Source organism: Scomber scombrus, chromosome 18 (genome assembly GCF_963691925.1).
Source record: "Scomber scombrus chromosome 18, fScoSco1.1, whole genome shotgun sequence".
Lineage (NCBI taxonomy): Eukaryota > Metazoa > Chordata > Actinopteri > Scombriformes > Scombridae > Scomber > Scomber scombrus.
In genome coordinates this window covers 7,528,328-7,552,636 of record NC_084987.1, presented here as the reverse complement: position 1 = coordinate 7,552,636, position 24,309 = coordinate 7,528,328, and the positions used below count along the sequence as shown (strand labels likewise).

The 24,309-nt window shown below is 40.0% G+C and overlaps 3 protein-coding genes across 3 annotated transcripts; all 3 read left to right on the top strand.

Annotated features, from left to right (window-relative positions):
* Positions 1–933: 933 nt before the first annotated feature.
* On the top strand, positions 934–8,078 carry nmt1a (N-myristoyltransferase 1a). The gene is made up of 12 exons (XM_062438834.1): positions 934–1,038; positions 3,273–3,378; positions 3,854–3,998; positions 4,091–4,209; positions 4,385–4,476; positions 4,662–4,778; positions 5,018–5,188; positions 5,267–5,375; positions 5,483–5,653; positions 5,764–5,928; positions 6,032–6,169; positions 6,279–8,078. Exons 1-12 carry the CDS (start codon positions 935–937, stop codon positions 6,297–6,299), a joined length of 1,458 nt encoding a protein of 485 aa, XP_062294818.1. The 5' UTR covers position 934; the 3' UTR covers positions 6,300–8,078.
* Positions 8,079–9,217: 1,139 nt separating this feature from the next.
* retsat.2 (retinol saturase, tandem duplicate 2) lies at positions 9,218–14,974 on the top strand. The gene is made up of 11 exons (XM_062438833.1): positions 9,218–9,408; positions 10,026–10,208; positions 10,476–10,717; positions 11,318–11,519; positions 11,620–11,817; positions 11,915–12,034; positions 12,747–12,885; positions 13,076–13,185; positions 13,360–13,529; positions 14,073–14,232; positions 14,323–14,974. The coding sequence occupies exons 1-11, from the start codon at positions 9,249–9,251 to the stop codon at positions 14,469–14,471; spliced, it is 1,833 nt and encodes a 610-aa protein (XP_062294817.1). The 5' UTR covers positions 9,218–9,248; the 3' UTR covers positions 14,472–14,974.
* An 843-nt stretch (positions 14,975–15,817) lies between these two features.
* Positions 15,818–20,591, top strand: cdk21 (cyclin-dependent kinase 21). The gene is made up of 8 exons (XM_062438832.1): positions 15,818–15,841; positions 16,093–16,354; positions 17,027–17,159; positions 18,117–18,284; positions 18,546–18,655; positions 18,800–18,850; positions 19,346–19,478; positions 19,777–20,591. The coding sequence occupies exons 2-8, from the start codon at positions 16,125–16,127 to the stop codon at positions 19,852–19,854; spliced, it is 903 nt and encodes a 300-aa protein (XP_062294816.1). The 5' UTR covers positions 15,818–15,841; positions 16,093–16,124; the 3' UTR covers positions 19,855–20,591.
* Positions 20,592–24,309: the final 3,718 nt, after the last annotated feature.

The following is a 24,309-nucleotide window of genomic DNA, read 5'->3' as shown; positions in this document are numbered from 1 at the left end:
AATTTCTCTGTGCTCACTAAACATTTGACTTTAAGGGGCACGCCTACGAGCATGATTTGTGACATTACAACTAGTTTGGATCCAATCCTGGTTCAATATTGAACTTGCACGAGTCTGATCTGGAAACTTGAAGCCTTGAAGCGTATTAAATAAAGATATTTCATGAAAAAAGCTAAAAGTCTAGCATGTGTGCTCCGAATAAGCCCACATCATGATTTATTTACAAGATATTTTTTTTAAAGAATTAAAGTATTCAAGTAATAAAAACAGCAATATATGCATTCAGTAACATGTTAAACATTAACAAATGAGGAAAATCTTAAAGGTCTGACTTCAGATGTAACCCCCTTTGTAATCGTTAACATTTTCATAAGTAACTGTATTTTAATTACATTTTTTTATCCGTAACTGTAACAGATTACATTAACATTTATTTTGTAATTAAATTACGTAACACCGTTACGTGTAACTAATTACTCCCCAACACTGAGTATTACTTTAGAAATTAGTCCAGCTTGTAAACCATGCACATCCACTCCTCACATGCTTCCTGCCTTACTGTTTTTAATTTGCCTTTTGGCCAAATCACATGGCTTTAATGCCCATGTGTGAGAGTATGTGTGGTGTGTGCGTGTGTGTGTGTGTATGAAAATAAAAGAGATCATCATATCATTGACATCATAACCCTGAACCTTTTAATACGAGTGCAAGACATTTAAGACTACAGACATTTAAAAACCAAACTATATCACCCCCTTATAATATGCGCATGCTGTGCTTATTTTAACTTCTTGGAAACAAGTCCACCACCCAGATCAGTCAATAAGAGACAACAGTGCAGACATCTCCATGCGCGCTCTCAGCCAATAGCATCGAGCAGGTTTAAAGGCGTCGAGGACACGCGGTGGGCTCCGTTCTCACTTCCTGGTTGAAGATGGCGGATGAGAATGAGACAGCACCGATGCCGGAGAAAGAAGATGTAGAGGACCACGGACACTGCAGCGACTGTGAAAACGAGGAGCACCACTCTGACGATGGGTAAGAAGAGCATGCTTATCGCCACGGCGGTGTAAACGGTGTGACTTTTAGTATATCATGTTGCAAAGCGAGCGTGTGTGTGAGCCAAAAAGCCTCGGCGAAGCAGTCGAGGGGGGGTGAAGAGATAGCCATCGGGTGGAATTTGTCCTGCCCACTTGCTTGTACCCGATTGGCTAGAAGCGGCGTTCGCTTGCCGGTTCTGCCATGTGATTGGCTGAGAGTGCGTTCTGTCGCTAAATGTGGGCGGGCTTTTGGCGTCGCTTTCCTTCAACCCTGCGTTTTGCTAGCAAGGCGTTGTAGCCGGGGGTAGAAGACTAAAATGCGAAGCTAATATTAAAACCCAACATTTATTTCCACTTTGATGACATGCAGAAAATGCACACTGTATTATTTATTAAGTTGGCAGTATTATATATAATCTACACGCCGCTGCTGACGATGCAATTCATGGCAAAACCCCAGCTGACATTTTAGCTCCGGGTTAGCTCGCAGGCTAACGTAGCTGTCAAACCCCTTTTGTCTGTGAGTGGAGCTGGCTTCAAGACACAAGTCGAATTAAAAGTGAAAGAAGCAAAACATGCATGTTGTTACACATGCAGCTTAATATTTGATATCTGACTTGGTTGACCCTTTAGTTAAAATGAGGAGTCAGAGAAGCTTTTAATCCCCCCCTCTCCACCACGCTTTAATTGCAGAAATATGAATGGTTGTAAAAGCAGCCATAGCCTCGAGTTATTTAAAACGGGCTTTGATGTATATTCTGCTTTGCTTGCCATTGGTTTCTGTTAATGTTTATCAAGTAAGGAGACCAGGCTTGCAGATATCGAGGCGTGCCCCCCGCCCCCCCTCATCTCACTGCAAGTGCCTTTTCTTCTTAATTGGGGTAAATGGAGAGATGAGGTGCTGCCTTTCTGGATTTAAAAGAAACCTTAAAATCTACTTGTGACCTCTCATCTCAAGTTAATGTGGTCATGAGCTTTCCTTCTTAGTCTTATTTTTAGAGATCTGACATATCCAGCATGTCACAAGAAAAGGAGATATTATAGACAAATTAGAATGAATAACCCTAATTTTATATATTTTTTTCTTCATTGTTCCTTTTAAGCATTTACTGACTCCTCCAGATTTATTTCAAGACGCAGGTTTGGAGTAGTAAGGGTGGAGAAAGTGATGACCCTGTTTTATTAATTGAAGTGAGCTAAATGTGAGAGCTTTTCGAGCAACACATGCAACCCCCCCACCCACCCTGTACGAACACACACAAACACACTCAAACAAAGAATAGTCCTGGCTGTCGACTGGACTACTCTGGTGAAGTGGAAGCCTGTGGAACAAACTATTGAATGTTTTGTTGTCCATTGTCCCAGTCACTCACTCACTCGCTGACCCCTCTTACATACATATGTACACAAGCGTTGATACCACGTACTCTTCTCCTGGGGGTCATGTGATTCACCATCTGTGCTGGTGTTACAAATACAAGCCAGTGCTTGGCCTCTCTCCTCTCTTGGACACTAATGAGATTATCCTCTGTAAGTATGCAGTCTCTCCCAAGCCAGAAGATCGGATAGATGGGTGGGGGGGTGTGTGTGTGTGTGTGTGTGTGTGGCTCCTCAGCTTTGAACTGATCAGAAAAAGGGGGCGGCTTCGGGACTACCTGTGAATGGCATTTTATATGTATCCCTCTCTATAATCTCAGCACAAACAGCTGACACAGGTGATGATAAGGGATACGTACAGTACATGTGTTACCAGTATTTGACCAAATTTACGTTATGTGACTTTACCGTGTTTCTTTCTGACAAACTTAAGAGCTCGTTTCTTTACCTTGTTTTATTTTAAAGCAACACCTTCGATTGTCACTGTCTGTTAGTGAGAACTTGTTCACAAGCTGGATAGACTTCACTAGATGGACCTTTTCCAGATTACCATGTGACTTTGTTTCACAACTGAATTGTGTAAGGGAAAATGACAGTGATATTAATAGTTTTAACCACCCTGGCTTTTATAATGTCTTCTTTTTGGTCAGCATGGCACATCTTTTGATTTAGGCTGGTGTATGTGTAGTCATTTATTACAAAAGTGTATATATAATGCAGCCTTAATGATCCAGGCTTTTATGTTTTACAAGCATATCCCAGGCAAAGAACAAAATCCAACATTTTGACCAGAACATCTCTTTCCTCTGGGATGGCAGTCTAACATGGACACTTTCTATTTCTGTCCTGTTTAAGTGACAGGGATCTCGGTGACGACACTGGTGCCAAGAAGAAGAAAAAGAAGCAGAAAAAGAAGAAGAAATCTGGTGCCACAGAAGCTGCTCAGGACCCTCTTGCCAAGGCATGAGTTTGTTTATTTATTATGTTACGTGTTAAAGTATATGGTAAATAAAAGTCTAGTGCAGGTGTGATTTACTGAGGGTTGGAGTTAAAGTTGTACCTATTAGAGAGTACTGTTAAAAGATGGGAAAATGACAAAGAAATCATTATATAGTTGCAATTTTTCTTATGTGTGGCTTTGTGTTGTTGTGCACTGAGGTTGTAAATGCACTCTTGAGGACTGCTACATGTATAGATTTGTTTACTATTTGTTCACAATGCAGTGTTCAGCTGATTAGACACTACATGTCTAGGCCATAGTATCAACGGCTAGCATGTCTCTCTTTCTTTGGCCCTCACAAATTATACCCAACTGTTAAGATAGCCTGAGAAGACACTAGGTAGGAGAAATTAACGATTTATCTCTGTGAACTGTCCCTTTTTGACATTGTTTGTGTTCCTCCTCTTAACTTAAATCCTCTTTACTCTCCAAACAGGTGAATTCATTGCCAGCTGATAAGCTACAAGAGATCCAAAAGGCCATTGAACTGTTCTCTGTTGGCCAAGGTCCTGCCAAAACCATGGAGGAGGCAACTCGGAGGAGTTACCAGTTCTGGGACACACAGCCTGTGCCTAAGCTAGGTACGACATTTGACAGGGCCTCCGGGTCATGGTTCAGCTCATTGTCATGCATCCCAGGTGTGCCTCATGTCAACGTGTTTATTTTCCTCCAGGGGAAACGGTGACATCACACGGCTCCATTGAACCTGACAAGGACCACATTCGTGAGGAGCCCTACAGCCTCCCACAGGGCTTCAGCTGGGACACCCTGGACTTGGGGAACTCTGCTGTGGTAAGAAGTGTATAAACACACACTCAAAGTAGGGATGCACAGACGAAATCAATCTTTTGGTCAGTGTTTTCTGACCTCTGGGATTATAAAATTCACGAGTGTTGTGTGGTTGAATACTGACCTACAAAACTTGAAAACTTAACGCTAAGATTTCTTTCATTCTCTCTTAAACCAGCTCAAGGAGCTTTACACCCTCCTCAATGAGAACTATGTGGAAGACGATGACAACATGTTTCGATTTGATTACTCTCCTGAGTTCCTGCTCTGGTAAATCTTTTCATACTGGATCATTTTGTTCTTTGGCACCTGAGAAGGAAATGCCAAAATACTAAAATGGTATATTTTTACAGCTAGTACAATGCTTTGTGGCATTTTCTCATAAGGCACTTGGATTAATGTTATTATATTAATACAGGTGATGGGATGAGACTGATCTTTTTTTTTTGTCTCAGGGCCCTGCGGCCCCCTGGCTGGTTGCCCCAGTGGCATTGTGGGGTGAGGGTTAACTCTAACCAGAAGCTGGTAGGCTTCATCAGTGCCATTCCTGCCAGCATCCAAATCTATGACATGTAAGTCAACACAACTTTTTTCAAATTTAAATCATGAAATCAAACTTTCATTTTATTGATAATACATGTTTTTGTCAGTTCAAAATTTTAAAAACAATGAATTGTTCTTTTCATACCGTAATTAGTTGAAGAAGTAAACTGTATTCAGTGCTGTAATGTAAATGCTTTTTTATTCAATGTCATTCGGATGAGAGTTGGTTGCAGACTTGCTCAGATTAATATTTGTCTTGTGTTTTTAGAGAAAAGAAAATGGTTGAGATCAATTTCCTCTGCGTCCACAAGAAGCTTCGTTCCAAACGAGTCGCTCCGGTTCTGATCAGAGAAATCACCAGACGGGTCAACCGGCAGGGCATCTTCCAGGCTGTTTACACCGCTGGAGTGGTACTGCCCAAACCTGTGGGCACATGCAGGTGGGTCTGACAGAAAATGGCACACGTTTTTTTTTTTTCTTCCCAACAGAATCCCAACAAACCCACTTTTATGCGCAGGTACTGGCATCGCTCTCTGAACCCACGCAAACTAATCGAGGTGAAGTTCTCCCACCTGAGCAGGAACATGACTATGCAGCGCACCATGAAGTTGTACCGTCTGCCTGAGGTTGGTGGAACCCCCCCCCCCCCTCACACACACACAAATTTTACTCTCAATCAAAACATTCCTCCACCATAACTATATGTTCTTCCTTCCTGTCCTCTTTCCTCCAGGCCCCGAAGACTTCGGGTCTGCGGCCGATGACCAAGAAGGATGTGCCGCTGGTACATCGCCTCCTCCGTGATTACCTGAACCAGTTCAACCTGGTGCCTGCAATGAGCCCAGAAGAGGTGTCGCACTGGCTGCTTCCCCGGGAGAATATTATCGACACTTTCCTGGTGGAGGTAAAATAAACATCACATATGACACTTAAAATGCGTCTCTTTTTTTTAAAACCGTCCTTTCAGTGTGTTGTAAAAAGTTTTTTTTTAAGTGTGTGTTGTTCTCTTGACAGAATGATGGCAAGGTGACTGATTTCCTGAGTTTCTACACACTGCCTTCTACCATTATGAACCACCCTGTGCACCGCAGTCTAAAAGCAGCGTACTCCTTCTACAACGTGCACACCACCATCCCCCTGCTTGACCTGATGTCTGATGCTCTCATCCTGGCCAAATCGGTGCGTTCCCCTTTGATCCGTGCATCTATTTTCTCCTAAATGCTTACCTTCAGTGAGACTAATGAGGTTTTTTTTTCTCCTCCATTTTTTATCTTTTATACAGAAAGGGTTTGATGTCTTCAATGCACTGGATCTAATGGAAAACAAGACTTTCTTGGAGAAGCTTAAGTTTGGCATTGGTGACGGGAATCTTCAGTATTATCTGTACAATTGGAAGTGTCCCAGCATGGGGTCGGAAAAGGTACATTTCTTCAACAACTGACACATAATGGTGATATCAAAGCTTAAAGGTTTCCAAAAAAACACTTGTCTGTTTGCTTTTCTTACACTTCCATCTTTTTCTGTCTCAGGTTGGGTTAGTGCTGCAGTGACATCCCTACATGCCATAAACAAGTGTCACCAACAGGCCAGGAGACCGCACCATCGCACTGACCACCCAACAGATGGAGTGACGACGTCCTGCTTCAGGAAAGGAAACCCCACCGCCCATTTTTACTTTTTGACCTTTTGAACTTTGACCTGCACTACCGCTGCCAGGCAGGGAGGCGGAGAGAGTCTTCCTCCTCCCTCGATCACATGGACCTTAAGCCATTGTAGTTACCATCCCCAACAACTGCATAACATCTGAAAGCTGTCTTGATTGTACCAAACACGCATACACACTGACAAACAGTTTGCACAGATTACTGTATACCAAACACTCTGTTGGCATACCAACGAACGTTCAGTACATGTAAATAATATCAAACATAACAGCAAATTATGCCCGTCACACACACACACACACACACACACACACACACACACACACACACATACACATACACATACACATACACATACACATACACATACACATACACACATACACACACACACACACAAACTAGAACCTACTGTTTTATTTTATTCCTAAATGTTGGAAATGCTTTTTGCAATTTAAAGATCTGTCATCCTTAAGTTTTAGAGATAAAAAAAATTCAAAATGATCAAAAAAGATTTTAAAGAAGAAAAGGCTCAAAAAGATGAGGTAATAAATACCAAAAGTGGACACCAGATAAGGGCTTCTGATTTTTCTTGTCATGCTTGACCCTGTCTTTTTTTTTTTTTTTCATTTTTTATTTTAATTTTTCTCATCAAACCCCTTGTTCTACCAGTCATTATGGTGTTGTTTCAACACTGCTTGCAGAAGATGTACATGCTGGAGTTGGCATTCATGTTCTGGAGTTTTTCTCATCTGTATTAACTTTTATGACTCTGCTGTCCAGCTTTACTGCACTAACACAAGAAGCCCTGCTCAGAGGCAAATAAATCACAGACTTGACAAAAAAAAAAAAAGGACCAGCTCAGTTGAAGAACATAATCTCAATCATTTTGGACGAGGCTGGACTGCCACACATAGGTGGAAGGCATTCTGACGGGGTTTACTCGACACGTTCATCAGCAGGGATCAGATTTGTAATGACACCTCTCGAGTTAACTGCGTCCCAGTTGCAATGTCCACTGGTGTGGACTCAGACTTTTTGACTTTGGTCTGTGAGGACAGTGGAAAGTTGTTGAGTGCTTTGACCTCTCTCTGGGGGCTTTCATTTATCTGCAACTATGCAGAGAAAATCACAAAGGAAGTCTTAAATAGTCACACAAATTAAGATGAGAGAAAAACTACAAGTTTACATGCACCTAGCAAACACTGTTGGGCTCTTTGCTGTATAAATGATTTTGTCTCATTTGATTAAATATGATCACTACTAACATGCTTCAGACATGCAGTTTTACTAACATGAGATATAAGCCTCGCTTGTAACATTTCATAAAGTGCGGTCTTCTTCTTCATACAGTATTCAGAGCGTTACGCAAATCATGCAGGTGTTGTCAGTGAAAGTCTGTGAAAGTTCAAGGTGGATGTTGGAGCTGGGCCAGTGAACTGCAGTCTGGACAGCTGTGGGTGGGTGGTAATGATGACTGGGGAGGGGGGAGAAATGCCCCCAGTTTAAAGTGTTTCTTATGTAAAATGTTGATTGTGTTTGCAAACAAATGTTAAAGAATTAATGGGTCTCATGGTGTTATGATGCAGGAGAAGAATGTGATGAATGCAGGTGATTTTTTTTCTTTTTTTTTGAGCAAAAAATAAAATCTAGAAGTTGCTGTGAGGTTTTTGTATGTTTTTTTTTTTTTTTGGTCAAAGTGGGGAGGAGGGTTTCATGCCAAGGGTCAGATCAGAGTCGTGGCACCAGTGTGCTAAAGTGCAGTACAACATTGACAGAAAAATCTTACCTCAAGGTCTACTTATTAGCTTTTTGCTGGATCTCAGTGGATAGAGTTCCTGCTAAGGAAGCAGTGTGAAAAGCTAATAAATAGACCTTGAGTTAAAATCTTTATTTTTTCTGAAATGAATGTCTAAAGTCAAGGATGAATTTTAATGCTGAATTGCTGTAAAACTTTCTTTTTAATGGCATGTCTCAAGCAATAACTTGTGCTTTTGGTTCAGCTGATACCACTAGCAAATGTTGTTCACATACAGGTAAACACACATCAGGCAGATAACATGGAGCACTCTTAATCTGATGCATCAAATTTTAATAATTTAAATCAGATACATGTTTAAAAGATACACATGCATAATAGAGTGAGAGTGAAATAAACAAAAACAAAATCATTCATGCATGCCTTGTAAGAATAATATAACAAAAAAAAAAAAAAAAACTGCCTATGTATAAAAAATAAGGAAAATAAGGCTTTTTGATTATAAGATTATTGAAGGCCTATAGAAAATAGATAATAATAATAATAATAATAATAATAATAATAATAATAATAATAATAATAATAATAATAAAGTGAAATAAAGAAAAACAAAAAAATCAGACATGTACACTTTGTAAAATAAATAAATAAATTGGGAAAAAACCTAGCTGTTTAAAAAAAAAAGGAAAATATGGCTTTCAGAGATGGTAATTTTAATACTTGTAATAATTATCAGTGTTATTATTAAATATACTTTTTTCCCCCATAGATGTATTAAATAGAGTGAAATAGACAAGCAAACAAGGCAAGGTTTTTGTAAATTTAAAAAAAACTGGATGTGGTTAAAAAAAAGAGGAAAATATGGCTCTTAGAGATGATAGAAATATGTTTTAATAATTACCAGCGTTATTATTTATATATTTTGATAATAATAGTTCTATTGTTATGTTACGTAACTCTCTAGTGAGCCTGCGCAGTTTGTTTTCAGGAAGTAGCTTTAGGGCGCCTCCTCCATGCCTTATACCTCTCCTGACACTGAAGGAAGTGTTTGACATTTGGTTCGATTAACAGCGACGATGTGGATCACTGTGGCGATTATCTGTGCGGCTTTGGTCATTTTCATATTGAAATATGTGTTCACTACTCCCGGACCAAACCCCTTTGACCTGGACTCCCGTGAACCGCTTAAAAAAATGGTTCATGACCGGAAAGTGAAGAATAAAGTGCTGAAACAAGGTGAGTTAACTAACCGAAGTCGCAACTTGATTTTAATTAAATTCCAGTAAAGTAAATTTAAGTTCAATGTATGCTATTCAAATGCCGTTTTTCCAATGCAAGTATTCAAGTTAAACAAGTTAAACAAATTCAAAGTATGTGATAAATCAAAACCACTCCTGCACACCTGAGTAGTCATGGAGACAGGTGAGTTGGTATTAAACCAACATAGGTTTTTAATGCAATTATTCAAGTTGAGCAATTCAAATTCAAATTCACTTTCATTTGACATATTTCTGCTCGTCTGCCTTTTAATACAAATTAAATTATAGCTATGTTGCTGCAGAAAATGCAGTTCCTTCAATTGAGCGGAAGTAAAGTTGACTATGTCTGCAAAAAAGCAATCTTAGGACATTTTATGACTAATATTTCTCAAATATCAAAAGTGACAAAAGCTCTTTAGAAACTTGCAGAGCTCACGCTTATGTCTTCTATTTTATGGATGACCTGCAGCTGCTAATAAAACAAAAGGAGAAAAGCAGTACATTTTCACATTTGAGAAGCTACAACTGCAATAATTCATAAGATTTATTGCCATGCCAAATATGCGTAATATTTTTTGTTGTCACCTCCTCCAGGTTTTTTGGAAAGTAAAGTACCCCAGGACCTGGATGCCGTTATCATCGGCAGTGGGATTGGTGGACTTGGACTTGCGGTGCTGCTGGCCAAAGTCGGGAAGAAAGTCCTGGTTCTGGAGCAGCACGATCGGGCCGGAGGATGCTGCCACACGTTCACAGAGAAGGGCTTTGAGTTTGACGTTGGTGAGAAGAGTGACTTTTCATTTCATTTGTCATTACAAGTGACCACACTGTAACTAACACTAGAGTTTGGGCAAGTAGAAAATGGTGCAAGTATATCTGTAAAATTCCAAGCTTCAAAGCAATGTTCTGTATTGCAGTCCTTTCTTTGTGATTCAGCCGAATGAGATGGGAATATTTCCACATCAAATCATGTCTTTCTACATTGGTCTAAAATAAAACCCTGCTCTATTCTTGTTAATATTGTGTCTGCTTTGCTCCCTCCCTCAGGAATCCACTACATTGGTGACCTACTGGAGCACAAGCCATTCCGCTGCATGCTGGACCAGATGACCAATGGACAGCTGCAGTGGGAGCCTCTGGAAAATCCATTTGACCAAGTGGTGCTGGGACCGCCAGACAACCGCCGTCAGTACCCCATCTACAGCGGCAGGAACCGCTTCCCCGATGAGCTGAAGAAGTGCTTCCCCGGAGAGGAGAAGGCCATCGATGAGTACATGAAGCTGGTCAAGGTGGGATGAAAGCCTGTGATCCAGTGCTTTAAAGTGTTGGGACAAAATATCATCTGTTTTTCTATGCATCTGTAGCTTCTATACATAGACTCCAAAAACTTATATTGTATCTGTCAAGTTACTGGAAGTAATTTGGGAGTAAAAAAAAAGGTACATTTCTGGCCACTTGACCAGACTTATCTTGATCTTTACACTTTTCTCTCAGTGAACTGTTGGTCTTGAGCTGCACTTTAGCACAACATGATTTCGTTAAGCATGTGTCCATTTGTGTTATCACTGATAATTCTCAAAAGCTCAAGGGTTGCTATGTAAAAGGTCGGAGTAATTGGCAAGGCCTCTTATTATATCTGAGATGTTGCATAATTTTAGCCAGACAAAGTACTTGCAACATGCTTTTGTTTCGGCACACAGATAAAAATAATTTTGCTTAATTGTTGTGTAATCAGTTTAGTGCATCTGAAACCATATTTCATCATAAGGGCATTGTGACAAGCCGGTTTTGACACCAGTACAACTTTGATAATGTGCATGTTCCAGTCTCCTTTCCCGTCTGTTTAGCCAGTTTAGCAAGTTTGTGTGTCTTGTGTGTTTTGTCTTCAGAAAGTGGGACGCGGCATTTGGCTCCTGGCTATGCTGAAGCTCTGCCCCGTTCCCGTGGCGAAGTTCCTGGTCTACACTGGCTTAGCCAAACGTCTGTCCTTCTTCTTCAAAATGGCCCCGCGCAGCCTGACAGAAGTGGTCAATGAATTGACAGAGAACAAGGACCTCAGGGCTGTATTCACCTACATCTTTGGCACCTACGGTAGGTCATGTCCGGCTGCGCTTAATCAGATCGACTTTATTTGCTCACTTCTTATCTCTCGATTACGCTGCTCATACCTTTTTCCATCTCTGATCTGCAGGTAACATGCCCAAAGATGCCAGTTTTGCCATGCACAGTCTGCTGGTCACTCACTACCTGAATGGAGCCTGGTATCCTAAAGGCGGAGCCACTGAAATCGCCTACCACATGATCCCAATCATTGAGAAGGCTGGGGGTGCTGTTCTAGTTCGTGCCCCTGTCAACCGGATCTTGTTCAATGACGCCAAGGAAGCTTACGGTGAGAGTGATTTCCTCTGATACACAGTTACACCACGCAGCTCTGGCAGAGGTGATGATTCATTGCGTTTGTGTCATTATTTTTTTTGTGGTTTCAGGTGTGAGTGTTATGAAAGGTCAAGAGGAAATACATATCCATGCCCCTATGGTCATCTCTAACGCTGGCATCTTCAACACCTACGAGAAGCTGCTGCCCAAAGAACTCCAGGCCATGCCAGGTTAGGAGGGAATTATCAGTGCAACTAATTACTAATGTTCCCTTTTCTCCAACTTATACACTAAATGGTATATCTATAAAATGTTAAAATATAGTGGAAAACTACCTATCACAATTTCCATATTGCTTGTGTTGTCCAGGCAACAATTTAAAACCCAAAAGTGGCAGCCTGTTGTAGCAGCTGTGGATCACTGTTGAGCTTTTTTTTCCCTCTTGTACATAATGTTACTATTTTCTCTACTACTATTGTTTTTATTGCTTGTGTACTTACTTATTTATTGTTCTTTATTCTTTTTATTGATGCTCTTTCTATTTTTGCTATCCATTTGCTGCTGCAATACTGTAAATTTCCCCACTGTTGGACTAACAAAGGAATATCTTATCTTATTTAAAACAAAGAAAAACAGCAAATCTTCACATTTGAGAATTTGAAACTAGAGATTGATGTTTTTTCTTAACGGATGAGTTAAATAATTAAATAGTATGTGCACATTTTATGCTTAAATTCTCTTTACCATCTACAAATGTTGTCAGTCGAGTCTGTGTGGATTAACTGACTCATCGTTTCAGAAATCTGGGAGTACACCCATGCTTAAATAGATTATACATGCTCATACTTGAACTATTAAATTAGTTTACATGTGGCTTTTCCTCTCTGTAAGCTGTTTTTGTAAACTCATACTGTACGACGCGACTCTCTTGCCTCTTGCCAGCTATCCAGAAGCAGCTGGGCATGATGAAGAACGGTGAAGGTGGCCTGAGTATTTTCCTGGGCCTGGATGGAACCAAGGAGGACCTGGGCCTGAAAGCCGACAACTACTGGATCTTTACCGAGAACAATTTTGACGAACTGTACGTTGCCTTGTATCTGTTGCTTGTTAAAATTTGCTGTTTAGATTGTAAGATATCTATTTTAGTGCCACAATAAATTCAAATGAGCAAAAGTTAGTGCTGCAAGCTGTTAGAAATGTAGTCTTTTTCTACTTCAGCTGTTTTGTTCGTCTGTGAATCTACCAAAATGACCTCCTGTTTTCTTTTGCAGGGTGGTAAAGTATTTAAATGGAAGTCCGGAAGAGTCTGCTAAGAGTGTGCCTCTCCTGTTTGTTGCGTCTCCATCAGCGAAGGATTCAACCTGGGAGGAAAGATCACCAGGTACACACACACACATCAGATACAGCACAACAGTATTTCATGCATGAGTTTCATTTTAAAACTGTGTGTGACGTACATAAAGTCAATGCTGCTGATTCAGGAGCAGTGTCAGGTATTTTTTGGGGTTTTGTTGTTCAGCTTAAATGATCTAATGTTTTTTTGCCTTCACCACAGGCAAGTCTACTTTGAGTCTGGTCAGTTTTGCAAACTACAAGTGGTTTGAGGAGTGGAAGGACGGCAAAGTGACGAACAGAAGTTCTGAATACAAGGAGCTGAAACAGGCTTTCATCGACTCCATTCTGGATGTGATCACGGATGTTTTCCCCAAGATCACCAGAGACAAGGTAAAGCTTCTGAATCTGCTGTCTGTAACACAGCAAATAAACTCAGTCACTCCCTGGTCATATTTTAGAACAAGGGTGTCAAACCAGTCTGCCAAGAGGTCCGATCTGGCCCACTGAATGAGTTTGCAAGGTATGAAAATTGGAGAAAAAGGAATTCCAGTTGTTCTGCTGCTTCAGAGGGTTTTTTTTCTGCCTTGACTAGAATACAATTCTCTGAAAAAAACAACCAATGAATGCATTTTGTGGTCATATTTAAACCATGCATATATTAAACATCAATCAGCAGCTATGTGCAAAATAATCTAATATTGAAATTTTACTCATTTTTCTTAAGACATCTCGAGCTCTTCATCTGTTTTGTAAATATATGATTTATTAAAATAAAGTTATAATATGTAGGTTATTATGTCATTGTTTTATTGTCCGACCCACTATAGATCAAATGGGCTGTATGTGGCTCTTAAACTAAAGTGAGTTTGACATCCTTGTTTTACTAACTCGATAGGAACTATTCTAACTTCTCAGATGTGTGTGTTTGTGTAGATTGAGTACGTCGACGCTGGAACCCCCATCACAAACACACACTACATTGGAGCTCCTAAAGGTGAGATCTACGGAGCTGATCACGGCGTCGCCCGCTTCAGCCCTGAGCTCAACGCCACAGTGAGACCTCAGACTCCGCTGAAGAACCTCTACCTGACAGGTCAGCCCATCTCCAGATTGCTCTAAATTTCCTGATGAGATTTGAAAGCATCCTCTGCATTCAGTACGTTTTGTATTTTTCGTGTCGCAGGTCAGGATGTGTTTGTGTGCGGCTTCGCTGGCGCCCTGGCTGGAGCTCTCACCTGCGGCTCGGTCATTCTCAAGCGCAACCTACACCTGGATGCCATCGGCTTGGCAAAGAAAATGAAATTTATTGACAACAAACTGAAAGGGGAGTAAATGTATGCAAACAATAATATGCAATACTATTTAAAACTGTGTGAGGAGGCTTTGAGCAACTCAGCAGAAAGAGTGCCGAGGGTGAATTAATGCATCATCTCATCTAAAAAACAGATTAAAAGCTTTAATTAAGTGGAAAGATTGATTTTCCACACCAGCTACCACCAACACTATGTCTGTATTTTGCTTACAAACACTAATTTGTGTTTTTCTACTTGAGGTTTGGTCAAATATGAGTAATGTAAGACGTGTGATGCCACGTCTGATTAATGAAGCTGCTGAGCTTTCAGCAGTTAAACTGTACTTATCTAAGCTAACATTACCTCAACTGTTGATCCAGGGACTTTTGTAATTCCTTCACTATGCTAAAAGACGCGTGCAACATGTGTGCCGTTTTCTCCCAAACATTTAACACTGTGCCTAAATTATGCAATACGTTTAGTTTACAGAAAATGTAGTAACACATTTAAAGGTTGCTCCCTTTTTTATTAAAACATATGAACAAAAAAATCGGTTGCAGTTTGATCTCTGGTGTGTCACGTACAGTTGTATCACAATATCTGTCCATTGTCTACCTGCATCAGTTGACATCTATCCATCTATTCTTTTTAGTGCTGAACAATTAATGGAAATATTGCCAAAATCGCAGTATGGCCAAGTGCAATATTCAAATTGCAGGACCTTCAACATTTTACCTTACCTACCTAGCTCTATGGTGCCACAAAAATGCCCCAGTCCACAAATCATATTGTCCAGACAGAAGGGTACATGTTAATTTGGTACAGATCCCATAAAAATCACATCACCATTTTTATTTTTTGGAAAATGAAATGCAAATATTTACCATGACCCCCTCTTGTTTATCATTCAGCCCTAGTTCTCTTCAACAGGCTCAATGTTTGCAACATGTCTGCAGCTCAAGTGAGATAAAGCATGTTGTAACAACCACCAATATAAACAACCTATTTGTTTGTCCTTTGAAATAGAATCACTTTGATAGTAATTACTGTTGTGTTAACTCACTTTTTGCATACATACATTTACTTTCTGGTTAAGGTAAATACTAGGAAATCTATTCTTTCTACTTATTTGTTAATTTGTTTTAAATCTTGTGCACTGCAGTCAGTAAATTGCCTCCCTTGTGTGCACATGAACGCAGCATGTGTTGACAGTGACAGACAGCAGCGGGGAACACGTGGACAAGGAGGAGTGAGCTCACCAAAAAATGTAAATTTGGAGCTTTCTGATTAGTTGGCGAATAAAAGGGGTGTGATTTTCTCATCATTTTTCTGATGCTACTGTTCAGTTCATGCGACGACATTTCCTTGCAGCTAGCGGCATGGAGGCAAAAGTGCAGTCAGCAGTCTGAGGTAAAGAAAAAACACCACATACTGTCTCAACAAGATGTAAAAGTCAGCACTTATTAACCACATACAAACAGTGTTATAACAGGTGGTTTGTGGCTTGAGACAGCTGATAATTACCGGCTAGATAACCTGCAAATTTATTTAGAGAAGCTTGTTAGCTAGCTTACTCTCTGACATAAAGTAATGGCGGCTGATAAATACCACATACCACCTTTAATTACTATCACCCTAAAGTAGACATTTCTCTAAAAAAGTTCAGGTTAATTTATCCTGAATTTGGAGGACCATGGGGGACGGCACTAAATCTCTGCGCTACGAGCTCCTGGCAGAAATAGGAGAGGGCTCCTATGGTAAGGTGTATAAAGCCAGAGAGGTGGGAGAGAAACAGCGCCTCCTAGCGGTGAAGAAATTCAACATCCGCGGACACACGTCAGAGAACGGGATCCCTGCCTTCATGATCCGCGAGGTGGCGCTGCTGTGCAAGATGAAGTACTTCAACCATCCCAACATAGTCAAGTAGGGTTATGTCTTACATGTTACACATATACATCAAAATTGATCAAAAGCTGTATTAAAAATAATCCAAAAGTGGTTATCAAACACTTATGATAAAGACATGTAATAAAAGCATGATATTTTACAGGTTAATAATAAACTTTATTGTATAAATTGACATCAGTGCACTGAAAGAGAAAACTTCACTGGTTATTTAATAGCTACAAATGACTATTTCAAAAACACAGAACAAAAATTAATGAATCAATTAGTTGCAAACTAATACATTAATTGACATCTATTTTGATAATCAGTTTGTCATTTTGACTAATTTTTAAAGAAATTAAGGCAAAATTCTCTGACTTCAGCTTCTCAAATTTAAATATTTTCCTTTTTTTTTGTCTTCTAGGATAGTAAACTAAATATGTGGTTTGTTGATCGTTGGTCCGGACAAAACAAGAAATGAGGACATAACAACGAGCTCTACTAAACTCTAATGATCAGTCTTTACTATTTTCTGAAAGGCATTTGAGGATAACGATGATTGACACTTTCGATATTCATGATGCTCTGTCGCGTTTTTTTTTTTAGGAATTATTGCTTATGTAAAATAGTCACATGAATAACAGAGTTGTACATATCTGTTTGTTAATGCATGTGTTTTCTTACCCCCATGTTGATTGAACTATCCAGGCTGTTGGATGCGTCTGCCGTACGAGTGGGCCTGAGCTTGGACCTCACTCTGGTGTTGGAATACATTGACCAGGATCTGTCTACGTACCTCTCTAAGGTTCCTGCTTCTGGACTGAACCGAAACTGTATTAAGGTGTGAACCCCCAATTTAAATGTATCATAGTATAACATCATGTATTGTATGTATTTCAGTCTTCAAAAAGCACTGTTTGGGCTTTAAATGTTCATCTGGGACTTTTTGTTAGTTAGATTGTGATCCCTGTGGGGCATCAGTAAGATCCTCCCCTGATACTTGTTTTCCTAGGTCCATTAATTTTAATCCAGGTAAACATGCTTATACAAACACTCTGAAACAGGCCAGAAATCCTTGTAAACATCCTAATTTCTCTCCTCCTTATCTGCCACAAAATCAGTTAAACATCTTTTAAATCACACACAACAACCGTAAATGTTTAACTATAGCAAAGCTGGTCTAACATAACACATAACCTTCAAATATTTCATCTTTCCACTCAAAACAACCCCCTGAGAGAAAGCAGGAAACTGTTAGACTACGCCTGCACAGACATTAGGTACTTCCCAACCTTATTAGCTCTTGTTTTTGAAAGGTTAAGAAGGAGCCTCTCCTTCCATCCTCACCTGCGTACCCACACTTAAGCACTCTTCCTACAAAGATGCTCAGATCCTTCCAACAAGTTACTTGGCCAACTTTTTATTCAACACGGGCCGACAACTATATCCATACATCTATTTTGCTGTCATAACGAGTGAAAGCAATAGTAATGGCCTTCGTATTATTTAAAAAAACCTTGTGGTACATCTACAGTTACAACAACATGCCCGGCAGCAGCTTTTTCCTCATGAAAACCTAAATGAAAAAATCTTTTAAATAACACTTTGAATATGTAATGTTTAATGACTTTACAAAAAATGACTATTGAGACACAAACGGCTTTCAGCATCTTTTCACCAGGTCAACACATTATGACATATTCAGTCTAGACATGCAGGCATTGAAGGAGTCAGCGTCTGAATTTGGACACAGCCATTGAGGCAGTAACTGCTGCCATGTTGCTTTCTGTCTTTTCAGGATGTGATGCTGCAGTTGCTGCAAGGATTGGACTTCTTGCACACAAACATGGTGCTGCATCGTGACCTAAAACCAGAAAACATTCTGGTCAGCAGCCTCGGAGAAGTCAAGATTGCAGACTTTGGGCTGGCACGCATCTACACCTTTAATATTGCTCTCACTCCAGGTGTAAGTCAAACCACACATAACTTATTCATGCTTCTGGTTCGGCTCTTTATTTGATGGGTGATGTTGACATTTTAAATGAGTTAACTGTTTGGTACACTGTTTTCCTCCTGAGGCTCAGTGAAACCTGTTTTTCCTTTATTTGGCACAGTATTCTGGCTGTTCTTAAGCTTGGGGTAAAAAAATATTCTTTTGCCACTCCTCCCACCCCTGCTTGCGTGCCTTCATTTTGTACATTTTCTCTTCATATGTCTCTCTTTACAGGTTGTGACGCTGTGGTATCGTGCTCCGGAGGTGCTGCTGAACTCAGTGTACATGTCTTCAGTGGACATGTGGAGTGCTGGCTGCATCTTGGCTGAGCTCTACCTTTTGAGGTAGGGATAGCTGTGTGTGTGTCTGCTCCTTAGCTAGAGGACATGTGTAACACTGAAGTGTAAGTAATGAGAATATTCTGTACAGTTGTCAAAATAGAGATAAAGCTGTCAAATCACATTGGTTTTGACTCTTGTATCCCACAGACCACTGTTTCAGGGATACACAGAGGTACAACAGCTGCAAAAAATCTTTGAGTGAGTGTTTTTCTTCTTTCTGTATATCTACAATTGAGATAAAGATCTGCCTTCATGGGTTATCAGTATTACTATAAATCTTTATTTAGTCAAGTAGTCTCATTGAGATCAAGATCTCTGAGTACAGCAGGAGAAGTAGAACAGAGATAAGACACACATAAGCATATTGAGCAATCACAAAAGCCATCTCTAAAAAGGTTGAAAGATTAAATAAATCCAATGGGATGATCCTTTCAAGTTTCAGTGTCCTTTGATTTACTGATATAGCATTTATATAGTGATAAGATCAGGAAGTCAGTCTTCCTAAGTTCTTTACTCGAGGGGTATCAAGAGTTTTACAGTCCTGGTATTGTGAGCAGCAGTTTTTAATTTGAGAAGAGATATACTGACGCAGCTTTACTTTCAAATATTTACAAACAAGAATGTCAGTGTACTACTTTTTCATGCAGTACACATGGTTGTTGGTGCTGCTCATCCTTGCTTCATGTTCGTCAGGGTTATCGGTTTGCCCAGTAACGAGGAGTGGCCTCAGGATAGCCCCATCTCCTACTCAGTCCACTGGGGACCAAAAAGCCCCTGCACCAAGCTGCTGCCCAACCTGGACCCAGATGAGACCGACCTACTATCTGTGAGCATTTCTGTGTTTCTCTTTTCATGTAAATGTTCTTCCTCTTTCCTTTCTGGAGTTATAGACTCATCCAGAGAAGCTGGTGTTGTGCTTTTGACCAATAACACACTAAATATTGGATTGACAAAAACTTCAATGTTCTTTAAAATAAACATTTTTTCGCTTGCTTTCCTGTATTTCATACCTTTATAAACTGAATACTTGGGGAGGAGGGGGTAACACTTTAGTAACACTAAGACTGTAAAAAAAGAAGTCTCCACCAGATAATTCATAAAGTGCGACATTTTCTTGCCCGCAGCAATGTCTGGCATTCAGACCAAGTAATCGCATCTCAGCTGCAAAAGCCCTGGTTCACCCTTTCTTCATGAAGCACTGAGGATGTCAGTCGATTGACGAGCGGGGAGCAAAAAACTTACGGTTTCTCTGCTAGGAGCATCCACGATCTGCAGTCAGCCACACTAACGAGTCACGTGCCGTAAAATAATCGTACGCTTTGTTGAGAGCACTTGAAAGCTTTTAACATCAGTTCATCAGCATCATGAGAGACTGTGGTCACGATGGAGCGGAATAAACCTTTTGTACCTTTTGAATATTAGATAATAAAAATACATCGTACCTGACTTATTGGACGTGGCTCTTACGGCACAAAAATCTGTAGCTTTAGGTGAGAGTGGAAATGTCCTAATGGCAGCATACATTGTACCAGCACATATGTTTTGATACTTTTTCTAAATATGTATTTGGTTTTCAATGTAACAGTTTTATTTACTTAGTTGTTTTAATTTCTAAATGTGACCTGCCTTCATAAAAACTGGGTAACAGTATTCTTTGATTTTGATTTTTTCTAGCACAAAAACACGATGTTTTCAATCATACTTTGTTATTGTTAAGTGTTACTATTGAAAATATGGATGCTGTTTGCTGCTAACTGCTGACAACACTTCTAATGAGCAATTTTATGTTGATTAATTGGTTTATGTTGCTTAACGAGAAACTTTTTGTTCTACACCTGTATACATTTTGAGGAGATGCACTGCTTTTTTTCTTTCTTATTGAAGGTATTTATGGTGTAATCGCTGGATTATGTTACACCTGTTTTTCTACTAATGCATGAGTTGCACTGTTCATTCACTGTTCAGTATTTCTATAAATAATTATCTCACAAACGTCTCTGCCATCAGTCACTTCTCCTTTATTATTCATTTATGAAAGATTTGCTGTTTTTGACTCGATGACTGAAAACCAGTAAATCTGAACAAAGATATGATGTTCACTTCAGTTTGTTTTCTGGTCTTGTCTTTGTGTGAACTGTGCCCGTGACATTTGTTTCCTTGTAATTTCACACTTTGAACAGATGGTGGCAGTGCTGAAATATTTCTCATACCAAGAGAGAAGGACCAGTTGGATAGAAATTCCTCACCTACTATCTTAGGGTCCTCAAATGTAACTTCAGTCAGCTGTAACAGAAGAATAATTTCATCACTCCTCACCTAAAGGGGCCAGTTCACTCAAATTACAAAAGCATTTTCACCACATCTTTATAGGTACAGACAGTTTTAGGGTGTTTATGTGTGATATGAGGTATGGGAAATGTTGGATCCGAGATGGATTATGATACAGAGTGGAAAAAAGTTTGAAACCCCTCTTAAATTAATTTAGCAGAATATTTTTAATTGGTGTCAATGCATAACTTACATTCTTCATTATATGGCCAGAAACCAACCGGTTCTCCCAGGCTGTCAATTTGCTGCCGTGAAAACAATATAAACTATAATAATTCGTAAGTCCTATGTGAAAAAATGTAGGCCTCTCCTTAATGAATACTGCCATTTAATGGTGCAAAATCCCGGGAAAATTAGCAAATTATTATATTACCCTAAACAAATGTCATACAGGGGATTGGGGCTTTGTGGCTTTTCTGAGGCTTTATCCTCGCCTACTGTGAACGCCGCACTAGCGCGTGAGACCTCAGCTCGACGAGAGGAGCGTCTCACAGTTGCCATACTGTCGGCAGCTTCCTGGAGACTGGAGAGGTCGCCCCACGGTTTGCCCATCTATTTATATTCTCCCCCCTTAATACGGAGTGCCCTCCGCAGCTGCGAGTGTGACTACATTTGGACTGACAGTCGGTAGAGAAGGTCCGGTGGGGAGGGGACCACCGGTCTGAGGAAGGGCAGCGGCGCGCTCATGCCCACTTCGCCCGGCGCGCAGTGCATGTAAGTACTCATGTGGGACTTCATTGTTTAACAAAGAGCTTAACTGTAATTGAACTCCAACAATGAAATTACAACTTAAAAGCCAATTTAGCATAATAAATAGTATGGTCACTCATCAATATACAAGGTATTTGTTCTATCCGAGTTGCCGTTCTTTAACTTCGGAAGTTATGGCTGTGAATTAGACATGTAGTAATGTGATTGTGGCTATGTTTTCAGTCACCTTGTGGGTAAATCGTTTTCTGTGTAAGAATGCTTGACGATGTAGTGTTTTAGATCGCCACAACATGTTTTACGCACGAATTACGCACTATTTTATCAGTCGGTTTAAAAGTTTATTTTGCTTTCAGGTTTAATACTTCATATGTGTGTTCACCATGACTTACTATCAATAGTTTAGTTTGATATGTCATCAAGCAATTTGTCCAATTTAGCCTACACTATATCTAATTTATTTGTTGCTCTAGTCCTTAAGGAAAAGTTGTTTCTTACTATTAATTTGCCCAAACCACATAATAGGAGTTTGATATTTTTGTGTTTGGATATTTGTTGGGTAAATAAATCAAATGTATACATGTGATGTATAAACTTCTATTAGAGGAATTACCTGTTAATGTGTCACATCTCAGTGGGAGCTGTGGATTATGGTGGGTGCATGACGAGAAAGCCTCTATTGCTCTCTGCCCTCTGGCCACATGCCTTTGATGTAGAGATCAGTCAAAATAATGACAGAGAAGCTGCTGATCAATTTCACACATCTCCGTCTTCCTTCCTGGACAATCCAAGGTTGTGTGAACCCATCCACAGTCATGATTTATCACAGTACATGATGTTTGTGGTATGAACTAAATGCTTGTTCTTGGATTATGGCACTCCATGGGAGGTCTTAGTACAGGTGGCTCAGTCAGGACAAGTGTAATTGATCATAGGCTTCTTTTTGGCCAGCCTTTTAATCTGGTTTACTCTGCTGTCGCTAGACAGAGACACTGTTATTATGTAATGCTGGATATGTTTGTACTTATAAGTCAAGTGAGTAAATAATTAGAGCAAAAGCATGCAAAATATATTAATTCCAGGCCCATAAGTATGTCTTTAAAGTCCTATTGTGTAAGATTTGAATTTATATCTCCTCTCTTTGAGCCTCTGGACATTTTTATTTGAATATTATAGCGTTTTAAAGATAAGAGACTTGACAGGGTACGTTGAGAATGGGTCCTGTGTGCTCATCTGCAGGCTTTATTTCAAGCCAGTGTCAACTTGTGTCATTGGATTAGAAGCCCATGATCCCTGTTGAGCCTCCATGGCATTCTCCCATCCAATCGACAATCCTCCAGCGTGTCACATGACTTTTGCTCTATACAGAAGTGTGGCCACTCTCAACTCTTACTCATGTTCTGCCGGCAAAAACATAAAGGAGTGTGGCGTCAGTGAGACTGGGGATGCTTGTGGCTTGCTCTCTCTGCGCCTGGACAGGGAGGTGAGTTCTCCTGCTCTGGTTGGCTGACTGTTTTTGTTTGAAGCACATGTAAACCTGTAATGAGGTGACAACACCGATGCAACACACACACTCTAATCTTGTTGTCTCACATAAGGATCACTGCATCTTACAGTTTAGCTCATTAAAACTCTCTGTGACGTTGTCTTTTTTGGATCCGTGCTCCCCTGCTGATATTGTTGCCTTCAGTTTATTCAATATGGACTGGATAATTTGAGTGTTTTTGACCAGATCTGACCAACAGTTGTAGAGACAGTTATTCTCTGTATTGCGTCTAATCTGCTTCAGGTTACTGTTTTGTCTTTTCTGGCAGTGTAAGAGCAGCAGCGAAAATTAAAAAAATAAATTTAAAAGCTGCATCTATAACAAATATTTTGTGAACTCGACTGTCACCAGAACCATTCATCCCTGCAGCAAATCTATCTGGTTTACTAAGTCCGTGGCTCACGTCTCTTTGTTCTGGCCCCATTGTGCTTCCTGTGTGGGGTAACACACGAGGAATGCTGACATCCACAGTTTTGGACAGCACACACACAAACACACACATATGCAAAACACACATTTATGTTTGTACACAGTTGTGAACACACACACACTCAAGCATTTGCCAACCAAGCTGATGGTTAGGTGCTGTCTTTAAAAGTGTTATATCACTACTATTTATTTGTGGTTTATAGCCTCAGACTTTGTTAATGTTGTGTATTCACTTCCAGGCAACCGTGTAGTCAACAGGGACTATCTGTGTGTGTGCATGTTGCCTGGAAACATGTCATCATTTAAATAGTTCATTATATGTGTATTTAAACAAATACAATTTATATCTGATCCGGTTGCCTGTGGGTTTTTTTTTTTTTTTTTTTACAGATAACATGCTCTATGTTGACATATAATAGTCAGACTGGCTATGCAGCTTGTTAGATAACATTTGAACAAGAAACAGTGGCTGTTCAGCTTAAGTTACTACCAGGTTTGTGGAAAAGAGAAGGAAGCCAGCAGACTCAGTGCCATCAAGGCCTGGACCCAGAGTGGAGCTGAGCTGCTGAGGTGTTGTGTTTCAGTGCAAGGGGATATTCCTGCATGGCACTGGAGGCTGGTACAGTTCATCTTACATGAACTCGCA